We start from the raw sequence: 24,217 nt of genomic DNA on the forward strand, positions 1-24,217 counted from the left end.
AGCTTGGGAACACAGTGGAATTCAGACATGGATAAAGGGGACAAAAAAAGGGTCGCACTAAAAATCAGGCAAAATTAGGCAAATAATTCTCTACCTTTCAAAATTATGAATTTTATTTTAATTTCAGGTGAAATCCTTTGTATAGAAAGCACAGATGTCAATATTTACAAGAACAACGGAAGCTACAGAAGGCAGCTGGTTTGCACTCACCATTACCCAGCACTGTGTGTACGTGTGCTGTAGATCACCCCAAGGGTACAAATCTCTCTGATACACAGGAAAGGGGGAAAGGATTATGTGATTGTGGGATTAGGAACTATTTTTCTCTGATCCAGACAGTTATTGTGAACAATTCTAATTATTGGTGGCAGAAATACTCAGAGTCATCCCAGATCTTCCAGCAGCAGAAATCCCAGCTTCTGGAGAAAATGAACTTTGGTTCAAAGTCTCCTAAAATTCACCTTCTCTAGCCCAGTAGCTGTTGAAAGCAAAGCTGGTGTCTGTTTTGCAAAACACAAAATATTGTGACTAGCAGGATAGAAAGGAAAAATGGTCCTGATCTTCTGTCTACTCTTCCTATCAGATATGCACTCTGAGAAACAAAGTTCCTTAATGTTTGCAGTTGATGGTTCCTCAGGCTGGAACACCCACCCCGTGAACTGGCTGCACAGAGACTGAACTTCTCACTCCTTACTCTGGAATTGGTGCAACTATTAAGTTGTAATTCAGAGGATCTTTGAACCTACTCTTGTATTAGCTAAGAGCCATGCTGAGAATGTTAACTTAGCAAATCACTTGATTCTGCAGTTCTCCTTTGTGTTAGCTGCTTCCAGTAATGAGACTTCGCATGCAAATACAAATAGTTGGAGCAAAATGAAAAACTCTAATAGATAAAATTAAATATTGCAAGTATTTTCATGACACTGCAGAATGTATGAATAATGATAAAGTGTTCAGGAATGAAATGGGAGGAAACAAAATATGGAATTCTTCACTAATATTAAAGATCTGTTATGTAAACTGTATTTAATGCCATCTTCAAAGAGATGAGTTCTTGGGAGTATTCTCAAGGGGATTTGTTTTATTTGCTCCATCTACCTTGGTTTAATCTGAAGTAAATAAAGTTTATTTAAAATACGTTCTTAGGTTTCAGTCCTACTGACTCAAACATAACACCAAAACAAACAATCAGCAAGACAGTCTTTGGGCATCAGTATGAGCTGGATTATGAGCTCTAGAAATGCCTCCAAATGTAATTTTTTGAAGGATGTGATATATACCGACATTTTACAGTGAGAACGGATTTTTTTAAGGAAGTGTTCTAATCCAGATGTGTTCTAAATATTTTTACTTTTAGCCATAGCAAAATGCATTTGACAGTTTTAACTCATTATCTTAAAATACTACTTAGAAATTCAGAGTGATGCAGATGTCTTTCTCTTTGTCCACTGACATTTTTGATATTTACATTTCCAATCAGGGCGTAAACACAACAGTTTCGCTGACTAAAGTGCACTGTTAAAATTTAAATGCATGTTTATTTTGTGAATACATAATTCACTGAATTAAGATAACACTGAACATCCACTATGAGCAGGGAACATGGCTTGCAATTTAGAAAGGGGCCTGTGTTCTGCAGATAAGTACACTGTCAGTGTTAGTCTATGTTTAAAATGTTTCAGCTACAGGGGTTAGAGTTGAAGAATTGCTTCATTTCTGCAAAGCTGGAGCAGGCTTCACAAGATCCACGACTAGGAATGAGTTCCTGAGAATTGCTTGTGACAACTGCATGTTAAATGTGATCCAGATTTCCTTGAAAGGTGATGGTTTTAAACCTAATCAGGAAGTTGTATCCTCAGAAAGTTCAAGAAATTCAATCATAAATTAAATAGGATGTGTTACTTTAAAAAAAAATAAATAATGCAGTATAATAAAGATATTTTTTCTAGTGTTTTATAGTGAATAATAATTTCTATTTTTTGTCATTCACATGCATTTACATTACTCTAATTGTTGCAAGGAACAAGAATTATTTTAAATTATGGCCTATTTGAACATAAAAGTAGCTCTACTGGTATGGACAGAAAGTCCATCTCCTTGGTATCCTACTTGTTTAAAAGACACCCATAAAAGAATTTTAAGGAAGGGGCAATATTCCCAATGCTCTCACCAGCTTGCAGCCATATGCTGCCAGGCAATTCCTGAGCCAGATGTTCTTTCTATGTGTCTAGCAATAGTCCATGGATAAATCTTCCACAAACATGTCCGGTCTTGCCGAGAACTCGTGTAAGCTTTCAGCTTCACCAGCATCCTGCAGCCAGCAATACCCCTGGGTAATGACACATGATGTGGAATGCCACCCCCTCCAGTTTGTTTTGAGTCAGTTTCTTCATTGCAATTACTGTCAATTCCCCTTAGTGCTGCTGCTGGAAGAGACAGTGAATGATCCACTGATACAACTCCTTTTTTCTCCCTTGAGGTTTGTGTCTCAGTAATTTAGTTCCCTGTCTTTACCTGTAGACCACCTTCTCTGCCCTCTGTAAGTGGGTTTGGTGGCTTTTAAAAATTGATCCTATAATTACAGTAGCCTGCAGTCACTAGGATTACTTGTATGAACCAGGTATAATCAACTAAGTCCTGAATTAGAAATGGTATTTAATATAGTTTAAATCTGCATATTGTTTAAACATAAACACAGCTTCCATTATATTGTGTTTGGATGTTTGGGAAAATCAGCCTCTTAACAGAAAACCTGATCTGACTGTACAATTTAGGCCAGACAAATAAAATACTATTTTATTATTAATGCACATTGTTTGCTTCTGTAAGAATATGTTATGCCAAAAGAGTTTGTCATGTACTTTTATGACTTAAAAGTCTTTCTGACATACACCAAGCATAGTATAGTAAATGCTACTGGGAGATTTCTAAATATATTCTTCTGTACTTTGCAATATGTTTATAATTTGAGAATGGTGCTTAACCATCTATCCCAACACTTCTGCACTTTCAGACCCTAAATGTGAATAATACAAAATCCAGTACACGTAGTGGGTCCTTGCAAAGCAACTGTGATGAAGCTTTATTTTAAAATTTTGTTCATGCTTTTCATTAAAGTACTTATCTGCAGCCAAGAGAATAGGAAATTAGGTTGACTAAAATAGCTACAATAGTCTGAACTGAATAGTTAAAAGTAGAGAATTCTACTGATTAAAAAAGGGTACTTGAAACATGGCAACATCCTAGAGTTGTAACTATTTCACAGCTTGTTGGCAGCTAAAAAATTATGTACCTGCTTCAGGGAGAAAAAACAACATTTCAGTTTTGCCCATGTGAATAATTAGGCAGCACTTAAGACATTTTAAACTATTATGGTTATATATTGCAATATATATTTCTCCATAATGTTGCAGCACACATTATACATTGGGCTGACTCCTTATAAAAGTATCTTCCTGTGATTTCTGTAATGAAATCCACTTTGGATAGATAATAACCTGATGCTTCCACAAATAGATAACTCTGAAACTGGGGCTAGGAAAAAGCAAAATATTCAGTTTGAAAACTGCTCCTGTGAGCATCTGCTCTTAGAGTAGCAATAGTCTTTTATAGCAATTCTGTCTTAATTTTTAGTGATGATCCAAAGCAGCTAAAGGGAAAAAAACAGGCTAAGGAAAAAAATCAAAAAAGAATTATTTTGGTGGGCATGCAGCTTTTTTCCCCTTAACTGTTCAATCATGGCCAGGATCCCCAAAACCGTCAGAGAGATGTGGTGTTTGTGCTGTTGCTTTGATAAAACTAAAACTAAGATGTCTAAAGATTATTTTTCTAATTTTTGGAAGTGCTTTTTGGGTTTTTGTGCTCTTGAAAACCAGCCTATTTCTTAGAAATAACAGTTACACTAGGAAAAGCCCTACTGTGGTTGCAATAGAAAAGCACTTTGCACTACTACAGCCACCTAAATACCTGAACAGGTATTAAATGTTACAAGTACTCTTATATTGGTAAAATTTATCTACACTAGTATGTTTTCTCTGTACCCATTCTGGAAGAGTCTAGCTGGCAAAATTAAAGTGTAGAAGGCCGTAGTGATAAAGATTCCATTCCAAAATTCTCCTAATTCCTTTGGGACATGCTCAAAACTTGGGTGCTGTTGACAAGTGCCCAGCCTGAACTGTAAATATCTTTCTGAACATGAAAAGGAGAGGGAGCTGACACTTGGTAATCCCATCAATTTGGTGGGAGCTGTGCAGGGAATAATTGTACAAGAATTCTTGTGGAATTTCACACTGCTGTTTCATTCTCCTGTCTCTTCTGGGATTTTTTACCTGAAAGAAGTAGTGTTCTAATTTTTTGCCATAGTGCTATTTCCTAAAAGACCTCTCTTTTTAATTATCTCCCAATGAAAAACAACCCCAACAAGGAAACAAACCATGAGGAAAAAGCAATTTAAATACTTAAAATTGAGAATTTTTTATGAATCCAAAACCCAGACAGCAAACAATTCACTCATGGCTCTATTTATTTGTTCCTCAGAAGAGAATTTACAAGCCCGAAGCCAGGCTGGTGTATCATCCAGCTCCAGCAGCACTGGGCCAGCGGCCTGAAGGCTTGGTAGGAGCGACCCTGGTGCCCATCGCTCCTGCATCACCTCAGAGATGAGTGTAAAGGAGCCCAAATGTTGCAGCAGGTGCTGAGGTCACAGGACAGGGGCTGAAATATTAGTCCAGGAAAATCAGAAGAGGCTTAGTCTCTGACTTTGGTGGGGTCATAATTTTGCTTCATGTACTCTGGCAGCAGAAAAACTTCATTATTCTACTGTCCTGTCATTTATAACCTCATTTCCCGAGTCTTTTTCAGCCTTTGATGAAGTAAGGCTTCCTTCTTCACAAACACTGATGATCTCAGCTATGGAATGATAAATTCTTGTTCTACAATGCAGGCATTTACCTTATAATTTATCCATTTGACTTTTGTCTATTCATCAATCCTTATCATCCATTGCCTTAAGAAGAGAACCTCTAACTATCTATGGCAATCCTATTAGACAATTAGAAAATTTGGAGCACTGATCATTATATATCTGCATATATGGGGAATGAGGGACAAAAAACCATATTTGTATAATAGTTGAAGTTTTCTTGTTTGTGGCCTGTGTGCTGGTTTTGCCATGCTTCTGGTTTGTCCTTCACCTTGCAGCTTGAGAAAAGCAAAATGCAAACAACAGGATTTCCATATGAGTACTACTTGATTGTTCCTAGCCTGTTCCTGTTAGCTAAGCTAACAGAATGTGATTTTATTGTATTTATCAATAACACTTATAATTCTGAGAAAATTGTAAAGACTTCTGGAATGGAGGTACTTGTGTATAGCTGAAGCTTTTGTACATCAGCCAGCAGGTGATGAAAAATCCTACAGATGATTATCCCCTTGTACTTCTGTAAGATGTTCCAAAACACAGGTAAAATAATTAGGTTCTAAATCCCCTCAAGAACAGAAGAACTCATGGTATTAGAGGTATCTTATTTGTAATATTTTCCACCAAATTTTGTTGTTATTCACGCTTACATAAAAGGTGAGTCCTCTTCTCAATGAGAATTTGTGAAATACTCAAATTACTACAAGTGCTCACTTCTTGTATTTCAGTTTTAAAGATGGTAGAAAATGTGCTTGGAAAAAGTGGTGAAACCAGAAGTTTATGCAGCTGATTTATTATACTGGGAGTGTTAAACTGCATAATTACTGATAAAGAGATACTAGCCTGGCTGGAAATTATGTTGTCCTTTAAAAATGTTACTTTTCATTCACACAAAATGCAATCCTCATCTCTTTGCTTCTGCCCGTCTCTCATTCACAGTATATAAAGTAGCACAGCACTGTATTTAACAGTCAGGAAAGAATAGAAAAGAGATGATGATGATTCTTAGATATTTTAAGTAATTTGTCCCATGATAAGAGATTGATGTGGTCACCTAAAGTCTGAAGTGGAAATATTACTGATCAGATTATAGTGCCTTCCACCAGTTTGTTTTTATATTTAGTAAAAAATACTCTGCTCAAAGGAGGTGGTTGTCCCACTCTGCTCTGCACTGGTGAGGCCTCACCTTGAACACTGTGTATAGTTTTGGGCACCACAATATAAAAAAAAGATATTAAGCTATTAGAGAGCATCCAAAGGAGAACCATGAGGATGGTGAGGGGAAGCTGTACGAGGAAGGCTGAGGTCACTTGGTCTGTTCAGCCTGGAGAAGAGGAGACTGAGGGAAGACCTCACTGTAGTCTGCATCATCTTCATGAGGGGAAGAGGAGGGGCAGGCACTGTGGTGGTCAGTGACAGGACCTGAGAGAATGGCCTGAAGCTGCATCAGGAAAGGTTTAGATTAGGTATCAGGAAAGGTTTTTCACCCAGAGTGTGTTTGAGCACTAAACAGGCTCCCCAGGGAAAGGGGGAGATAGTGTATAAGGGACAGTGTTGCCTGATTCTGGGAACTGCTTTCTGTCCCTGAGAGAAATGCATTCTTCCACTGATGCAAGTTAGTAGCACTGCTCCCATTGATTTTTCAAGTGCCAAGATGAAATCAAGGGCAGCCAAGAGCTGCAGATGGTCTTTCTCATCAAAGACCCAACACCAATGCAGCTGTACGTTGTTAGTGCTCACTCTGACCCCAGTTCCCTATGGCAGCCATATGGCTTGGAACCATTCCCTGGTACTCTTCCCTCTTGCAGGACACACGTGTGTATCCTACTCTGCAAACCAGCCCCACTTCCCTGGACAGTTTTGTGTCATTCACTACTGTTCTCATTTTGCTTGTGACTGTATTAATTTATCCCAGTGAATCTATAATTATCTTTGTTAGATTAAAATTGCAGGAGACTTGGTCATAGATGTCCCCATAATATTTATGTTTACATCTATGTAAATTTGCATTACTTTCCACATATGCATCCTCATTGAAAAGTTACTTCAGCTTCCCTCTTTTTTTTCCTTTTTGGACATATGGTGAACAGTATTGTACATAGTGTGAGTTATTAAATAGTAAGATACTGCAGTAAATCAAAGTAAATCTAACCACTATAACATAAATACAGTTTTTGGGGGTGAATTTCTTCCAAGTAAACTGCAAATGTTATGTTTTTCCTGCAGAAACTACACTGTAATATCTTGATGTAGGCAAATGTTCAAGTTTAGCCTTCTGTAATTCCAGCAACTGCTTCCAAAATACACAGCAGTGGTAGTATATTCTTGCCTTGTAATTCTGCAGCTCTGTCTGAACCTTGCTCTAAAAACCTATCACAATTTCTTTGCAATCAAAGATGAGCAAATTAGTGCAAATTTATTAAATCTAGTCACTTGTGACTGTAACAAATGTACCCTTAGAGGACTGAAGCCCTGAAGGCTACAGATTTTACACTTTGTTTAAAATTATTTGTGACTTGCATGTGTGGCTATGCATCAGTCTAGAGATAATCATGGACTTTACAGTTATTGCTTGGTACATGGTACTACAGGATAGCTGTAATAGTGCCGTGAGTTTTTATTGGTGTATGACTGGTATTTTTTTAGCTTTCTAACTGGCTTTCAGCCAAAAAGAAACAAAACCTCAAATATTAATTTGTTGTACAAATTTTTGCACAGGTATTCATGCTAATTTTCCTTTTAGTTGTTATTCATCAGAGTTATTTTTGAATACCTATGAAGAGTAAGTAAAAAGCATCAGAAGGACTATCATAAAGAATCTGTTTTTTCTTGCAGCTTATATTTGTGAATTTTTTGGTTCAAAATTTGTCCAATCCTTGTTACAATAATGTTTCCAATCACAAATGTCATATACTTACATTCATTTAAAAAAAAATTGCAAGTGCTAAATGTCATTGTCAGAGCTATTTGCACAAAAGATGTCAAAAAAATTGTTTGTATGAAATGCATGAAACCTCATTAAATAGATAAGACAAGCAAGAATGTGGGAACTTCCATTCCTTCTTTCTGATTTGTCTATGATATTTGCAGATATGGTCTTAAAAGATATTGTCTCATTAAGATGGTATATCTTAAACTGTAGTGGGGACCTGACGTGGTTAAAGTATGGTGGCCTTCTTTTGGATTTAGTATTTCTGGAAAATGGTGTTCTGAGTTGATATGAACCATTTTTAAAATCCATATTGAATTCAGAAGATTGTTTCCATTCAAAATAGCAAAAATAAGACTGACATCTTGAAATATTCTGTATTAAGAATGGCTGAATTTGATTGCAGTGTAAAATGTGAGAGAAAGAAACACTTTTCAAATATTTGTTTGGGATGAAAGAAGATGATGCAAAATGAATATTTTTGTCAGTAAGAAAGAACGAAGAATATTTTGCATTGTGTTAACTTTAAGTTTTACTGGGTATTCTTCAACCCTCAAAGACAAGTGGTTTTCTTTCTCAGAGCCCATGACTCATACAATTGTTCCTTTCTTTGTTCTGAAGCATTTTTCCTCAGTGCATAATGACATTTCTGGATAGCTCTGGCTTGCTCAGCTTAGGATTGTGTCACAGTTTTCATGAGCTTTTCTGACTGACTAAACTCTCCCCCTTTGTGGCTGTTCTGTTTCATTTCACCAGATGTTTTTGTGCTACAACTTCAGCTGTGATCAAATCTGCAGACAACAGCAAAATTAGAAGGGTAAGGAAGAGAAGAGCTCCCAGCCAATGTGCTGACTGACTTAGTTAACACGTGTGGGAGAGAGCATGGTTTCTACTTCCTAGCCAGATTCAGACTGAAAAAAACTATCCCAAACCCTACTGAAGCCTGATCTAAGATGAGGGGTGGGGATGGTGACACAGAACCCGAACCCAAGCGATGGACACAGCCTGTCTGTAAAGTAACAAATCATATATTTATTTCCAAGTATATTCCCTGCACTTGCTAGCACCCCCAGTCTTTCTTGATGAAACTGTAGCTGATGAGTTCATCAGTTGTTACATCCCAAATACTGGATAGAGGGGTCTATTTCCTGACCTAAAGAAGAAAGGTGGGAGGGAGTGTTAGCTACCTAAGTCTTCTTCACTCCTGCCTCTTCAGAGGGTTTGGTGTTGGATGCAGCGTCCAAGAGAAGAGACCAAACCCCGGATTTCTGTCCTTCATGACAGCAGCCTCTCAACAAGAGAGTAAATGCCCCCTTCCATTCAGAAGCATAGCACATGTCCCTGAGGAGACCTTTCAGAAGGAGCTTCCTCTGTGTGCTTTGATGTGCAAGCCCATCAGCAGGTCTGCTCCAAGTGTATCAGACAGTGCATGATGTTCAGATCAGTCTCACCAATGTCAGAAGCAGCCATGTGAAAAGTTGATGCTTTCCACAATACTGTGCCTGTGATATAGTCACAGAAAGTATCTGTGATGTGCAAGGTCCCAGTTGCTCTACAGAGTTCAGGGTGCTCATGCTCAGGAAAGATCAGTTCAAATTGAAACAGATGGAGAATCGACAAGGAGTCAGGAGGATGGAAGATCTCCCTCTGAAAGAAAACCAAAATTGTGTTTAACAAAGAAAAAAAAATCTTTTTTAAGGGTTATACAGCTGCCTTGTATAAATGTAAAACATGATTGAACAGAAAAATGAGATACCAGTCTCAAAACTTTTTTTTACCCATCTTTATTTCAATTTCATATGCTAGTAGAGTGTATCTACCTCTCCAGTGAATCCATTCAGTGTGCACCACATTTAGGTAATATTTGGGAGAATTAAGAAGAGGCAAGGTGATTATATTTGGGAAATACAACCACCTTTTCATAATTAGTGACATATGTGAAGTCATTATAAAACCAAAGTTGTGTCAGAAGTAGTTAAAGAAAAAGGGGTCATTCAGAGTTACCAATGAAAATCTCTTAGTCTCCAACACTCATGCTGACTTCCCCTTTCCCAAAGTGGCATGAAACATCAGTTATGGCATTTAGTTTTCTCCAAAAGTCCTACACCTCATGGAGATTCTATAAAGTGCACTAGATTTATCATCTGTTTTCTATGCCTGTGGATGCAGAAATCCATGCCATTTTATCCCTATTAAATCATTAAATCATGCAAATGAAAGTAAATCTAGTGATGTAATGGGAAATAATTTTCTGCATTTTTTGGTACCTTTCAATGTAATTGAACATATGGTCAATACTCATCATAAATAGCTAGATATTATTAGCCCTCTTATATGGATTCCCTGTTACAGGGAAAGGGAAGCAACAATTGATATGAGGGCTTGTGCAAGGTCACACTACAAATAGATGTGGATAAATTACTTCTACAGAAACAGATATACCTCTATGGGTAAAATTCAGCAGCTGTCTGACCATGAGTAAAAACATAAGGCAGATGAGAACCTCAGCCGCTCAATCCCTGCGCTGTGATTTACATAAGGTAAGCAGACGGGCAGCAATGGGCAAGATCTAAATTTCTCCAGAGAAAGCATTCAAGAAAAACCAAACAGGATAAAATAGAATAAATGCACATGCTCATTAGTCTTCATATGGATAATCTCAAAAGCAGCACTGGTAATTACTGTTTCACCTTTTGCAAAGTCATGGAATTAAAAATTACCAAGGCAGCCACCAGAGTGCACCAGATACATTTTAGAGCAACTCGCAAGACAAGTGAACAACCTAAGAACTGTTACTCCCTTTTCTTGCAGTCTTCTTTTGTTTTTTGTTATGTGAAATGAATCATCAGCTCTTTAAATATGCGTGCAGAGGGCAGTGAGGAAGAAGGTGAGGACTCAGAAAGCTAGGAAAGCATCACTGCTTTCTGAGTACACGTGTGACTTCATCCCCACCTTTGCCATTTGGGGATGTGTAATATGATCTGAAACACCTCCTACATATCAGTACTGTACATTTTGAACTACTGACTACTCCACGCTGTGTTTGCCATATGGTGCACGTTGTAACTGAACATTGCTTCTTCCATATTTTGAAGGGCAACATAAAAGCATTAAAGGTGAAGTTTACCAGACAGATGTGCACATCTGCATGTGACCTCCTCATGTAGTCAGCCTTTCTAGTCAGTGGAAATAAATGGACGATTCTGGCTCAGGATTTGTCTTTATGTGCTAAGGTGGAGGTCTAACATAGGACAGAGGATTTTACCCTCTAAAAGATAATTTCTTTCACGGACTTCTAATGGAATGTAAAATCAGTTATATAGCTCTAGGCATCAAGAGTTAAGTACATGTAATCTACATTTTTGTATTATTCCTTGCATTGATTATTAACAGCTGCAGAACACTCTTCACACATGTTGTTCTTTAGGTAGTGGAGCACAGCAATACATGAAATGTGAAATGCAATAAGGGTTAGATTTCATCTTACAGTACACAAACAATGTTCCATTTAATGTATTTTCTGGCTTCTGGCTGGAACCCTGGAAATATGATTTGGATAATGGAAGTGCTGCCATTTTATTTCAATGTGAATTAGGTGAGAGAGCTGGTGAGACATTTTCTGCTCAGTTTAAAACCCATCTGAGCAAATGCTGGAATAGATAATAGAAGGGAAAGGTTGAAACTCCCCTGCATTAAAAATATGCTTTAAATCCAGTTGCACTTCTACTTTAGCACTACAGTAGTTGTCAAAATGCTCTTGGACATGGGGATTTCTAGATCTCAGCAGGAGCAAATCCATCTACTGCCAAGTCAGCCTGTGAATTTAAATTTGTCAGCTGACCTGTTACTATTTCCTCTAGCCAATTCTTCTCAGTGGGTTGCATTTTTATCTGCTGATAATTAACATATCATTAGGAACTGGAATGTGAAAAATCACTTAGCACATTTTTAAAAAGAATAATCATATATTTATACAAAATATGAAAAACAGTGTGATCTATTTTTTTATTTGGGAAAATTTTAAAAATTAAAATAAATAGCTTTGCAGTGAAGTGTCAAAAGCACATGTTGAACACATGCCTATTCAAACCCTGTAAAGCAGTGATGAAGGATGGCACTGCTGAGAAGGTCTCTTTTTAGCAGTTGTTTTGTAAAGAGAGCACTAAGCATGAAAACCCTGCATGGTCTGCTTGGCTTTGGTGAGTGAGTATGTTGAGTATAAATGCAGTGCATGACATCTTAATCCAAATATTTAAACTCCTTCAAAGAGTCTTGGATTCTGTAGCAAGATAGACTGATTTGTAATGTCCTTTCTCAATTATATCCTCCTCTTAGCACATAAACCTATAAGCCTCAAATGGTGCATTCTTACCTAGTTGATTATAGAGTTGTAGAACAGTTTGAGTTGGAAGTGACCTTAAAGATGATGTAATTCCAAACCTCCTACCACCAACAGGGAAGCCACTCACTAGATCAAGTCCCTCAGGGCCCCATCCAATTGGCCTTGAACACTTCCAGAGATGGGGCACCTACAAACTCTCTGGGCAACCTATTCACCACTCTCTGAGTAATGATTTTCTTCTTAACATCTAATCTAAACCTGCCTGCTTTCTCTCATTGTCCCTTGTCCTGTCTCTATCTGCCTATATAAAAAGTCCCTCTCCCTGTTTTTAAAAAGCCTCTTTAAGGTACTGAAAGGCCTCAATGAGGTCTCCCCAAAGCTTTCTCTTCTCTATGAACAACCTTACTTTCCAAATAAGTATGCCTGGACCCTATTAAGAACAAAAATATTAATGACTATTAATATATTAAAGGAATAATATTAAAGGAGTTAATGACTATTTAGTCAGAGTTAGGCAGAAGACATACCAGTGAGAGAGAGTAATGATATTTCTGTCAATTTACAGCAATAATACATCTGTAGGTCAAAATTATCTGTCTGTGTCTAGTGTAACCGAGGAATCATTTAATCAAAGAAAACCTTGCTGGTGGGTTTGATCCTATCAAGTAGAGAAAAAATTGTGTCTAGAGTTAGCTCCTAAATTCACTTCTATGTTTGAAGTGCATCATAATAAAGACAGATGTGAGAAGGGAATCAATATCTCTTGGTGGTTTTATCACTAATTTAATCCCTAGTCTCATTTTTTAATAGGACCTTTTTTTCTTTCTAACTCCTTTTCTCATTTTCCTTGTTACATGCTTATAAAAGCCTTCTTAAGCTTTCTTACTTCTTGCTGTCCAGTTGACTGGTACAAACTCATTCTGGATTTTGCCTCTCTTAAACTCCCTCCCACCCCAAACAAGGTAGGTTCTTCCCCTTCTCCATTTGCAGCAAGATTGTCTCTTGAGCAGCCCCTGGTGATGCCACATTGACTACATCTTGTTTCTGCACTCTTCTTTTTCACATCGAGGCTGCAGCTTTGTTATGGTGTGCCTTAATGATGATGTGTTTTAAGATGCTTATCAAAGAAAAAGCAGTTTACATTTTTGTTCTTATAGCACATAATAGATATATATATAGTTTGGGCAAAGGGCTTTGGAAAGCACTCATTAGACATGGAATTCTCTCAATCTTTTACTTTTATCTCTGTTCTATTTTTGTTAGATTTTAAAGGAAGTTTTATAACTGTTTGGCATGTAACCAGTTAGCTGAAGCTTTAGACAAGGCCAGGACCTAAGGACCCTGGTATTTATGTTTGGTTTTTCTGGTTTAGTTTAAAAGAAAAGAAACGAGTCCTTCTGAAAATAATTTTGCATTCTGCCTATGCTGTTTAACAATTAACCACACGTGCATTTAAAGAAAGAGACAAATGCACTAGCAGATAGGAGTGCTAACATACGTTAATAGGATGTTTTCTCACCTCATGCTGATGTATTTCTAACTTGAGCTGTGAAAACAGAAGTCTTGTTTGCATGCTTGTGTGAGAAGTTAGGCTAATTTTTGCCTTTGGGACACAGCATGAGATGTAGAGAGAACGCAATACCTTTGCAGTGGGAGTACAGCAAAATCTTTTCACAGTCCTAAGTTTTGCAGTGGTTTCATGTCCTTGTTTTTGTGAGTGTGTAGGTACATGCAGACAATTTGTCTCGGTGCTTTTGGTGCATATTGCTAGTTAAACTGTTGTAACCATGGTACTAAGCTATTGCTGAAGCTGCACTGAAGCTGTGCCTTCTCTTTTATCCATTCTCCTTGCAGAAGGAGAACATCCATGGAGGTGAGGCAGCCTCTTTCCTATGCATTGTAAATATTAAAAAATTAAAGAATCACATAGTTAAAAATTGACCTATTCCTTTTTCTAATTTATATGCATAGTTTATTTGTTGGTACTAATGTCATTTCAATAAATTGGGTTTTTTAGATTACATGTGAAAATTTTGATTAAAAAATAACAATACAAAATATATTTTAACCAAAACATCTTGGCTAGCTGCCTACAGATAAAGCATCCAAGAAACCACAGAAGATGCAGGCTTTATCAAAACCCACCCCCCTTTCAATAGTTCATATGGTTTTAAAGCTAAGGGAGCACGTGACCCTCAGGTGAGTGAGAAATGAAAAGGGAACTCTGTAATGGTTGGCCTATTTAATGATATCCACGTTTTCCTGTGCTTGTAATGTTGGGACTCTTCTCAAAATTTAATGGCAACTTTACCCTTTTTAAAGGAATTGGGGCTTCCTGTTTGGCACTCTGTAGAAGTCCATCATCAATGGCAAAATTCTGTTTCTCTGACTATGGTCTCTCCAAAGTCACCAGCTATAAATATCAAGGACTCAAGAGGACAAACTGATCTTGCTCAAACATGACCAGTGTTTGCTTCTCTGCTGGGACCAACTTCCTAGTGGCCGTAGGACAAGATTTCTGTGCTGCTCCTGAATAGCAGCTCTGCACTGCGGAGCAGCTGCGCAGAAAACTGCGTGGTCCATCCACAACCTTGCATGCAGCGTTCCAATTTAGGTACAAGGTTAAAAGAGTGAAGGTTCAGAACTCGATACCCATGCACTTCAGAATACCTCACAGAGCCCAGCACCAAGCTTTGCAGATTTTAACTGCAAGCAAAGCAGTTGCATGATTTGTTTGTTTTAAAAGGAAAAAAAAGTAAACACAATGCAAATTACACTCATCTCAAGTGAAGTTGACCCATTCACTTATAGAACAAACTGATAATAATTCAGACAAATCATATGCATATGTGAACGAGGGCACAAATTACAAACATAAATAGCGTATGTGCCTTTACATGTTGCCATGGAAAAAAACAAACAGGTTTGGGTTTTGCGTTAGAGATCTTGCCTACCAATTCAAAACTAATACCAAGGCAGCGAGTCCCATCTCATCAGAGCCTGTGCCAAGGCACAGGAAAGTATTTGCCCACCAAAAAGGCTGACCTAATGTGACAGTGGAGCTAATGTTGTCTTATTTAAGGCCCAGAAGGTCTGAGGCAACTCAGTCAGCAGTGTCCTTGCTTGACATTGTCCCTTGTTGTGATTTTTATTATTAGAGCCTATTATTTAAAAAGAAATAAACTTTTTTTAAATGTGTGTATGAAAAGTTAAAGCAATCACCAGATACTCTTGCGATTCAGTGAAATAGATCATGTACAAAGCAAACGCCGAACACATTCTTTATTTTTCTTATTGCCGCACACGGCAGCCTCGGGGCGCGGCAGTTCTGCCGTGCAGCTGACCCGGGGCCGAAAGGGCAGCGACTCTTCTTGAACTGACGGATGTCTGAGCGACACCTTCACACCAACTCCAGCCCGCCCGGAGGACGCCGGTTCCCCACAGCCCGCGGCGTGAGGGAGCGCACAGAGCCGTGAAGCGGGCCCGGCTGCCGGCGGCCGCTCGCTCCCGCCGCCCTCTCCCGCGGGGTTCCCAGGCCGGGAGGAGGCGCACGGCCCCGCCGGGCCGCAGGAAGCGCTGCCGTCACCCGGCCCTGCCCCGCCGCGCTGCCGGCAGGAGGCTGGGCCGCGCCGGGCCGCAGCCGGGCCGCCCCGCTCCGCCTCGGTGTCTCCAGAAGGGATGCGGCGGCGAGCGCCATGAGCTGGCGGTCCGGCTCCCGCGGCGTGGTCCTCACCGCCTACCACCCCAGCGGCGGGGCCGGCGACGCCCCCGGCGGGTGAGTGGAGGCGCGGGCGGGCGGCGGGGAGGGAAGGAGGGCGCTGCCCGCGGCAGGTGCGCTCGGCGGGGCGGCTCCGGCTGCCGCGCCGCGGAGGAGGAGCGCAGCCGGCTCAGCGGGAACCTGTTGCGCGGGAGAAGGTGTTTTCTCCGGCCCCGGGGCTAAAGGGTTTGCCCGTTTTTGCGCTGTCCCGCAGCTCCCAAAGGGTTTTTCCTTTGTTCGTTAGTTGGTTTGGGTTTTTTCTCACCCCTTTCTGTAATAAGCTCTGCGCGTCGAGGAAACCCCAGAAGTTCTGCTGGTCTGCCGGGAGCCGAGTGCAATCAGCGGCCGCCGGCTGTTGTTAAGGCGTTTGTATCCAAGAAAATCCCGTGGCCGCCCGGGTGCATTGTCGGTGGTAAACCCGAGCTGTTCTGGCCGGTGCGGTTGTAGGCTCGGGGCGGGGAGGGTTTGGGGCTCGCCGCGGTGAGTGCTGTCCCGTGGCCTCGGGGCGCTGGCCGTCAGTGTTTTTGGGATCAGGGTGTCGGTGGGATACTGCGTGTAGATTTTCCTATAATCTCCTTGTGGTTTACTACTTTGTATCTTTGTAACTTTTTTTTTTTTTAATGTGATAAACGGGACGAAAGTGTAGCTTATAATGAGACAAGCCTTTTAAAGCATTTTGAAACTGATAACGGGCAAGAAGCCGGTTTCACATAGAAGAGGGCTGAGGACCTACTAGGAGGTGACTCACAGCACATTTGATACAGCTAGAAGTCACTGCTGGCTTTTCCATAGCGATGACCAGAGGGACTGCTGTGTAATGGACTGACTTTTGTCTTTATGGTCCATTCAGTCTTGCTTCTTCCTTGCTGAAATGGTCAACAAAGGTCCCATTGATAAAGATGAGACTTAATAATGCTGAGAAGCCTGCTGAAACTGGGAAGGTATTGAAACTGGCATACTGTTTCCATGTGTGCATAGGAAGAGCGTATGTAATTAAAGAGATTATAGTCTGATTAAAAGAAGATAGCAGGCAGTACAGTGGGTCACCCTGGAGAAAAGATAAAATGCACTGTGATGTATCGCACCAAGAGTCCACAATAGAAGCAAGGAGTGAACTGAAAAATACCTCCTACCCCATGTTAGAACCACAAAGTTCTCTTTTGGTTGAGGTACTTCCTTCTCCATGACTAATGTGATTTATCAGCCTCACTTGAAGTCCTGATGTCATCCTAGCTACACCTATAGGGTGCTGCAGACCTGGCCATTTTCAATGGAATACAAAATATGTTTATTTTTTCAAGAAGTCACAGAATCCAAAAACTTCTCTGTTATTGTTTGTGATGTTTCTTTGCTTCAGATAAGTCCAGTCAAACTCCCCATGGATGTGGAGAGATAAGTTAAAAAAATGCTTTCCCTGCTCCTTGGGATAACTTCTGAGTAAAGATCTGTGTATCTGTTAGCATTGGTTCCCCTTTTTTTACATGTAGCTGTCTGGACACATGGCTCTAAGCCCCAGACTCTTAGCCCCTAGAGGCCTGAGATACATGAGTACACTCCCTCTCTGTGTGTTAGGAAACTTGTCTCCTGTGCTAATGCCACACCATTAGGAGCAGCAATCTCATGAGATTCCAGCTCCTCTGCAGCTGCTTCTGTGGACAGCCTCCTGGGTAAGCTGGGACATTGCCAAGCGAGTAATAGCAATCCTTCACAAATTCTTCTGGTTTGGGATTAAGAGAAGGGGAAATAAATGGGAAAAGTGGTCTAATTTCCGTAATTATAGCAAACAAATGTGCATGTTTCAGCTGTGCAGAGCAGAGGATTCCCACAGTTAGCTTGCCTGAGTTCCACCACAGCAGTAGTACGGCTTTCCAGCCCATGTGCATTTGCCGCTTAGCTCATTAAACTAAAATCCTGAATACCTCTCTGCCTTTCTGCTGTGCCAGTCTAAATTTGAACCTTAGGTCTGTTTCTCCTGGTTTTTTTTAACCAGGATCTCAGCTCCGTGGTCCTGGTTGACCCACTCCCCCCTGCTGTGCTTCCCCAGTGTCTTCCCACTTCTGAAGCGAGGGAGATTGGGAGTATTTTCATGGGAACAGAGAGGGAGGGGAGTGGCCACTTTTGATTCTCTTTTGGTCTTTTTAGAAACAAACAAACAAAACTTTCCTGAAACGTTGTAACAGTTCTGTGGGATTTCTCTACCATCCGCTCCCCCCAGTTATTCTAACTACATTCCTTCTTTGTCAACATTCCCAAGATGTGCAGAGTTGCGTGATACTAATAATGCCCAAACCCATATAATTCTGAAATATTTAATGGAAATAAGTTCTTCCATTAGGCTTTTCATAGTGTGCAAGTGGACCAGTTCTGCAGTCCAGATTTTGTATTTTGCTGCTGATGTGAAATTGATCTTATTTTGCCCTTTAAAAGAATAAAATTACAACATCTTTCAATATCTAGGTTAGCATCTCACTACTAATTTGAAAACTCTGTAAATTTTAACAGGGATCAGAATATTAGGAAGCCAATGTAATACGGTACCAGCTGTGAGGAAGCAGCCCTTTTGGAAAGATTAATAGAGAAACTATGTTGAATTATTTTTTTCATAGACATTTAAAACAGTGCGTGTTAGAAATTGCTTTATCTTTGGAGGGAAGCGTGACACTGGTACCTCCTGGAAAAAGCAATATGTTGGCTGTGCTCCAAACAAAGTGACATTGTAGGAAAGAAAGAGCTATTCTTCCTACCTGTTTTTTTCCTTTGGGCATATGAGAACTCTTGCTTCATAAGACTTAAAATTTTACTGATCTAATAGATTGTTGAGCTACTTGTCTATTCTCGTGGTTTTTTGGCCCTTTAAAGGCACAGTGAGTCTGTGAAATACTTTCTTGGAAAGGCTTACCCTACCATTGGTTCAGTAGGCTAAAATCTAGAACAGCCTCAGTGTGATTACTTCCACGTTTGTCAATGTAGGAATATTGTCTTAACAGTAATGATGCATAAAATAGGATCAGAAGTGCTGTTGTTGCCACAGAGAAGTTTATTTTGCTGTAACATAGCAGTTAAAGGATTATCTTTATGTGGTGTAGATATTGGTTGTGGGTGATTTCTGTGGTCTACCTAAATATTTATTAATATTTATTAAGTTTAAAAACTTTCTTGGAGAAATCAAAAATGCAGGATACACAGTATCAAATTCAATTTTAATAACAGCTCTCTTTTCCATATTGCCTTAATTAACTTACTTTCAAGTTTTAACCTGTTAGATTCAGTAATTCCCTATTGGCTGTCATGCTGCTTGCATTTTGGTGTCATCTCCTTTTCTTCATGGTATTCATGCACAAAATTTTAAATAATTTCTGTCTTTCTGTGGGTTTCTATTATATGGGCTGGGGAAACCAAGAGCAAATCAGATAGGTTTCAGTCCAAAACTGTTTCAGTGACTGATTGTATGTCACCCTTGTACATGAAACATCCAGACCTGTAAGCATAGGTTTGCAGTGCCATTTAGGTTCCTTGGGAATTTTACCCCATCTACTATGACAGAAAGCACCACAGGTCCTATGTCATATTTGCCAGCCACATGTAGGTGTTTTAGATAACATTCTCCTCACATGGCTGTGTGGGCTAACCCTCAGGAATCAAATGCCATCCAGAGAGTCTCTACAGAACTATTTCTGTCCTGATGAGTGAGTGAATGTGTGTGTGTATGTGAACATATGTATGTAGAAATGTTTTTTGAATGTGATTATAAGGCTGAGATCAAGCTTGGAGTATTCAGTGCATGAAGAGTAGATATTTAAAAGTGAATACATGCCATGTGCATGCAGAAGTAACTGAACTGCGCCGACACACCAGCGCATGAGGCAAATAAACTTCTGCTGCATGGCATTTTCAAGGGCCGAGCCTAAATTGCAGACTGAGTAACAGATAAATGATTCTGAAGGTGTTGGCCACTGGAGGTACAGTTGCTTTCCTCTCCATACCTCTCTCCTATTTGGGATGCTGCTGTTCCGTGTTGTCTCCTGTGCTACACCAGCTTGCCATGTGACAGCCTCCCTGTATCTGTTTCCAGTGAGTCACCCTGCTTGCTCACCGGCATGTGCGCTTCTGCTGCCGCTTCAGTGCACTGCATTAACTTACATTGCAGGACCAGTTTCAGTTTGGAAGCTTTGCAAGCCAGTGCCTGTTTAACTTTGTATGGTTCCAAAGAGCTTGTAAATCTTCATATTGCTGATAATTTAAGATAGAGTCCAATGTTCCACAGACATGGCTGCTCCTCTGCAGTTCTGTGCCCTCTCCTTTCTTTGCCTTTTTTAAATCTTGCCTTTGGTTTGCTGGTACTCACTTGCAAAATGAGAACAATGAATTGAGTTTCCCTGAGATGGAACTAAACCTTGGGCCAGTTCTGGAAAGGAGTAAGAGAGAGGAGATTGCTGCCACCTCAGGTCTCCTCTTTTGAGTGGCACCTGCTATTCCAGACCTGCAGCCCTTGAGCTTCACTGTGCTGCTTTTGTTACTGAATCCACCTGATTCTGGGAGATACCAGCTGAAGCTTGGGTCTGTATAGCAGCGAAACCAGGCAGGCTCAGTTGGGTTTTGTTGTAGAGACGTGCCCCTTTTTGTGAGTTGGTGTATAAGTCTGCATAAACAAAAGTATTTAATTTTATATATTTTTGTAAATATGGGCTTTACAGACTTAGTAGTGGTAGCATGTGTTCAACTTTGGGGACGAGCAAGGGACATATAATATTTGATGTTTTCTACAGCCAGCTGTGGTCTAAATCACTCGCTGTTTGATCTCTTAGTAAGAAACTCGAATTACAGATGTCCTTTGAGCATGGAGAAATAACAGACTTCTGCTGTGAATTGCCCACAAGATATGCTTTTTTTGAACATTGACCATAATAGACATTACAGATCAACCATGCAAGTGGAGTTTATTCTTTCCTTACTGGAATAATCTGCCTGATTCTTTGTTCATATGTTTGCTCAGTTTAATCTGAAGTCTTAATAGTTGGTATCTTAAGCCAACAAGAAATCTAGTAGTAAGTACAAAATCATGCTTTTTTCCAAGGTCATTTTCCATCTCTTTTATTTCAGAGAAAAGTTTTCATTCCTTTCCCCTTCTTTTCCTACCAGTGACTCACTCTTGGAATTGAAAACCAGTGAAATCCAGTATAAAGGAGTAAAGTACTGTGAGGGATACATATAACGCTCACTGTACAAGCAGCAAACTCACAAGCTGATTACTCACAACCGCCTTAAGTTGGTGGAGCATTTTGCAATTTCATTTGCAATCTGCTTGTACAGAAGGGATTCCAGGTCACTGGCCCTGTCATCACAGCAATTGTTGTTCCTAACCCCTGTAACCTTTTGTGATGCTAGTATGTGGATCGCCCAGACAGTGCCTTCCATGTGTTGCTTTGCTTCTATAAAAGCAGAAAGAACTATCTGCAGAGCAAAGATCTGTCCCACTACAGCTGACTTTACAAAACCATTGCAGTCTTTTTATCTGCTACAGGCTTTGCAGGAGCACAGTCTGCATCTGAATGCATTAGAAAAATCTTTCCTGCCTTGGGTTTGCCTGCTAATTTGAACAGAGTTCATTGTCCAGTGCTTACCAACGTCTTCAGGTAGAGCTGACAAGCAGCAAGGCACAAAGCTGCTTTATTTAGAATTGCTTTTCTGTCTTTTGTACTTCATGCATGTATCAGTATGGACTATATGGCATACCCTTAATGTGTTGCTTGGTTACTGATGTATTAATCCCAGTAACTGGATCTACTGACCACAAGATGTGGTATCCCAACATTTCCTGCTTCCTTGATTCTGGATTCCTGCTGCATGGGGTTCTCCATCTTCCAGTTTGCACCTTATTTCTGCTTTGAATTTATCTTGCTCCTACCTTTGGTTCTTGCTATGTCTTGCCAACCCATTAGAAAGCTGTCCTAGTGCCTGTTACCTATGGTCAGCTTTACACTCAATTTTATCTTGGTGGGTGGAGCAAACGATTCTCTTTGAGCCTTTGTTTCTTCAGTCTGAAGATCTTTTTTGTGACACTTTTCTGAAGATCTTTTTTTGTGACACTTTTCTTCATTGTTTTAGCACCCATCTTTACATTTGCCCTCCTACTTTGCTTGTCCTTCACCCCCCAGCAGGAATTACTTCAGTGTCAGTAGTACTTCAGTGTCAGTCTCGTGAGTGTCACCAGTACAGGTAAAATCACTTCTTTGCTGCAGATTATCACTTTAGCCAGTTGTGTATGCTGCAGTCATGTCATCCTGTTTTTCTAAGAATCTTGGTGAATTCAATTTGCATGTCATTTTTGAGCCCTAGATCTGCTGAAGCTCTTTCAGTGCAGTCCTCATTGTGCAGACGTGGTCACTGTTTCTTGCACTGAGACATCCATTCAGCAGCTGTCAGGATGATAAAACGTTATTTCAACAAGCCCAGTTCTGTAGGTGACTTAGATTATTTTATGTTGTGGGTGTAGATTTGATTTAATGTCCTTCACTATCAGGGCAAACAATCTATTGAGTTCTATTTTGTGTTAGACAGACCCTTAAATAGATACAAACAAGAGTAACTCTGCTCAATCAATAGAGCGACATACCATAAAAGAGGGAATCAGGGCCTGTATACAGCCTTTCTTTTTTATTTATATTATCTCATACAGAGTATGAGATGTCATGGTTTTCTAGCTATTAGGAATGGGAAACTTAAAGGCATTTTGTATATTTTTATTATGTGCTTTCTCTTTTTTTTGCTTGAGTGTGTGCAAATCTCGATGATACTGAGCATAATGCAATATATTACTAAATTTGCTCTTATAAACATGCAGACTTTATGCAAAACTGGAACAGAACTGGTCAGCAAAGTGCCAGATGAGCTGTGTAAATCTGAACTCCAGTGTTCTGTGTGACATAGAATAGTTAATTGTTCTCTAAATTCTTTCTCTTTGATGAGCAGAATTGTTAAATTTTTTTTTGAGTAAGACTAATGGTATTTTGAGTCTGCTGATATTGGCACTAGATAAACAATGTTATAAGCTATTATTATTGCCAGTATTTTACTCTTGTTTTGTAACTGGTACTAGTGAAGCAGGAGCTGAAAGCTGTAAGGCTTTAAAAGGTTACTCCTACATGTTTGGGTAACATGTAGTGCCAGCAACCATATCTATTGTGGGTGCTTTTTTTCATTGGAATTACTAAAAGTGCACCTTAGTTTTTTTTTGGTCTCTGAAAGGCTCCAGCTGAAGGGAGGCTGTAATTACAGTAAGTGATACAGCGAGGTCCCCAATGTGAGTGGTGTTGCAGATTTGGCTATGCATGACTCACTGACTGTCATTCCAGACTCCTCAGTAAATCTGCTTTGCTAGGGGAAGAAAAATACTCTGCTCATAAGCTTTGAGTACTTGCAGTGTGCCAACTGGCTATTTTGTGAGGGCTGCTGGCTTTTCAGTGAACCTGCCTCAGCCTTAGAGTCGTGGTTTCAAAATAATGATATTCAGGCAGAGAATTTAAATACTTAGAGCCAAATAAATAGGAAAAAAAAAAGGTAGGGGGTGTTGTTTTTTAGTATTTGGATGTGTAAAAAATAGACAGCTTTGATTAATTCCTTAAGTACAATTTTAGCCATCATTTTTCATGAGCAGTGTATGGGATGGGCACCTCTGCACTCCCGAAAAAGTTGAAGCTATGAACTTATTCCTTGGTTATTGTTTTGGGCTAGCTGTCTTGTATTACAGCAGAATAAAAGCATGCACAGATAGAGTATGTACCTGGTCCTATTTTCACGTCAGGGTAAGCTGCTCAATATTCTCTCTTGTTCTGTGACTGTTCCGTGCCCTCCATGATACAGCATCCCAATCCTGTTAGACTAGAAATGATTTTTTGATAATTTCAGATATTTTATCTGTCATCTTTCTACAACAGCCTTCTTTCCTAGGGAGGCTTCTTAGGCCAAAAGATGACAATAAAATACGTTAAACATGTTTCCTCCATAGGGCCCCCAGTATGCTTGGGGAACTTTAAACCATTTGGGGTGAAGTATTTGCAATGAAGTATTTGAGTAGGAGCAAATCTGAATGTTTTTAACATACTTAGAGTAGTGGTTGAAGGTACAGCATTCTCGAGAAAGCAACAAAGTAAGAATAGTGTTGTCTTCAACAAATAAATAAATAAATAAATACCTTGTCATGCATACTCACTGCCCAACTGCAGAAGAACAGTTAGCACTTTTGCTTGATTTAGCACCAGTAAGATTTTCAAT

General features: G+C 39.7%; 1 protein-coding gene across 2 annotated transcripts in view; it reads left to right on the forward strand.

Annotated features, from left to right (window-relative positions):
* ARHGAP18 (Rho GTPase activating protein 18) overlaps window positions 1-24,217 on the forward strand; it is a 95,357-nt gene that overhangs the window by 10,857 nt on the left and 60,283 nt on the right. The window contains exon 1 of one of the 2 annotated variants that reach the window (XM_066547032.1): window positions 15,860-15,964. The exons of the other annotated variant lie outside the window; for it this stretch is intronic. Within the exon in view, the coding sequence (XP_066403129.1) occupies window positions 15,885-15,964 (80 nt within the window). The 5' untranslated portion in view covers window positions 15,860-15,884. Of the gene's footprint in view, window positions 1-15,859; window positions 15,965-24,217 lie in introns of those variants that run through there. 2 annotated transcript variants of the gene reach the window in all.

The sequence above is a fragment of the Molothrus aeneus genome, chromosome 3, assembly GCF_037042795.1.
Source record: "Molothrus aeneus isolate 106 chromosome 3, BPBGC_Maene_1.0, whole genome shotgun sequence".
NCBI classification, from domain to species: Eukaryota; Metazoa; Chordata; class Aves; order Passeriformes; family Icteridae; genus Molothrus; species Molothrus aeneus.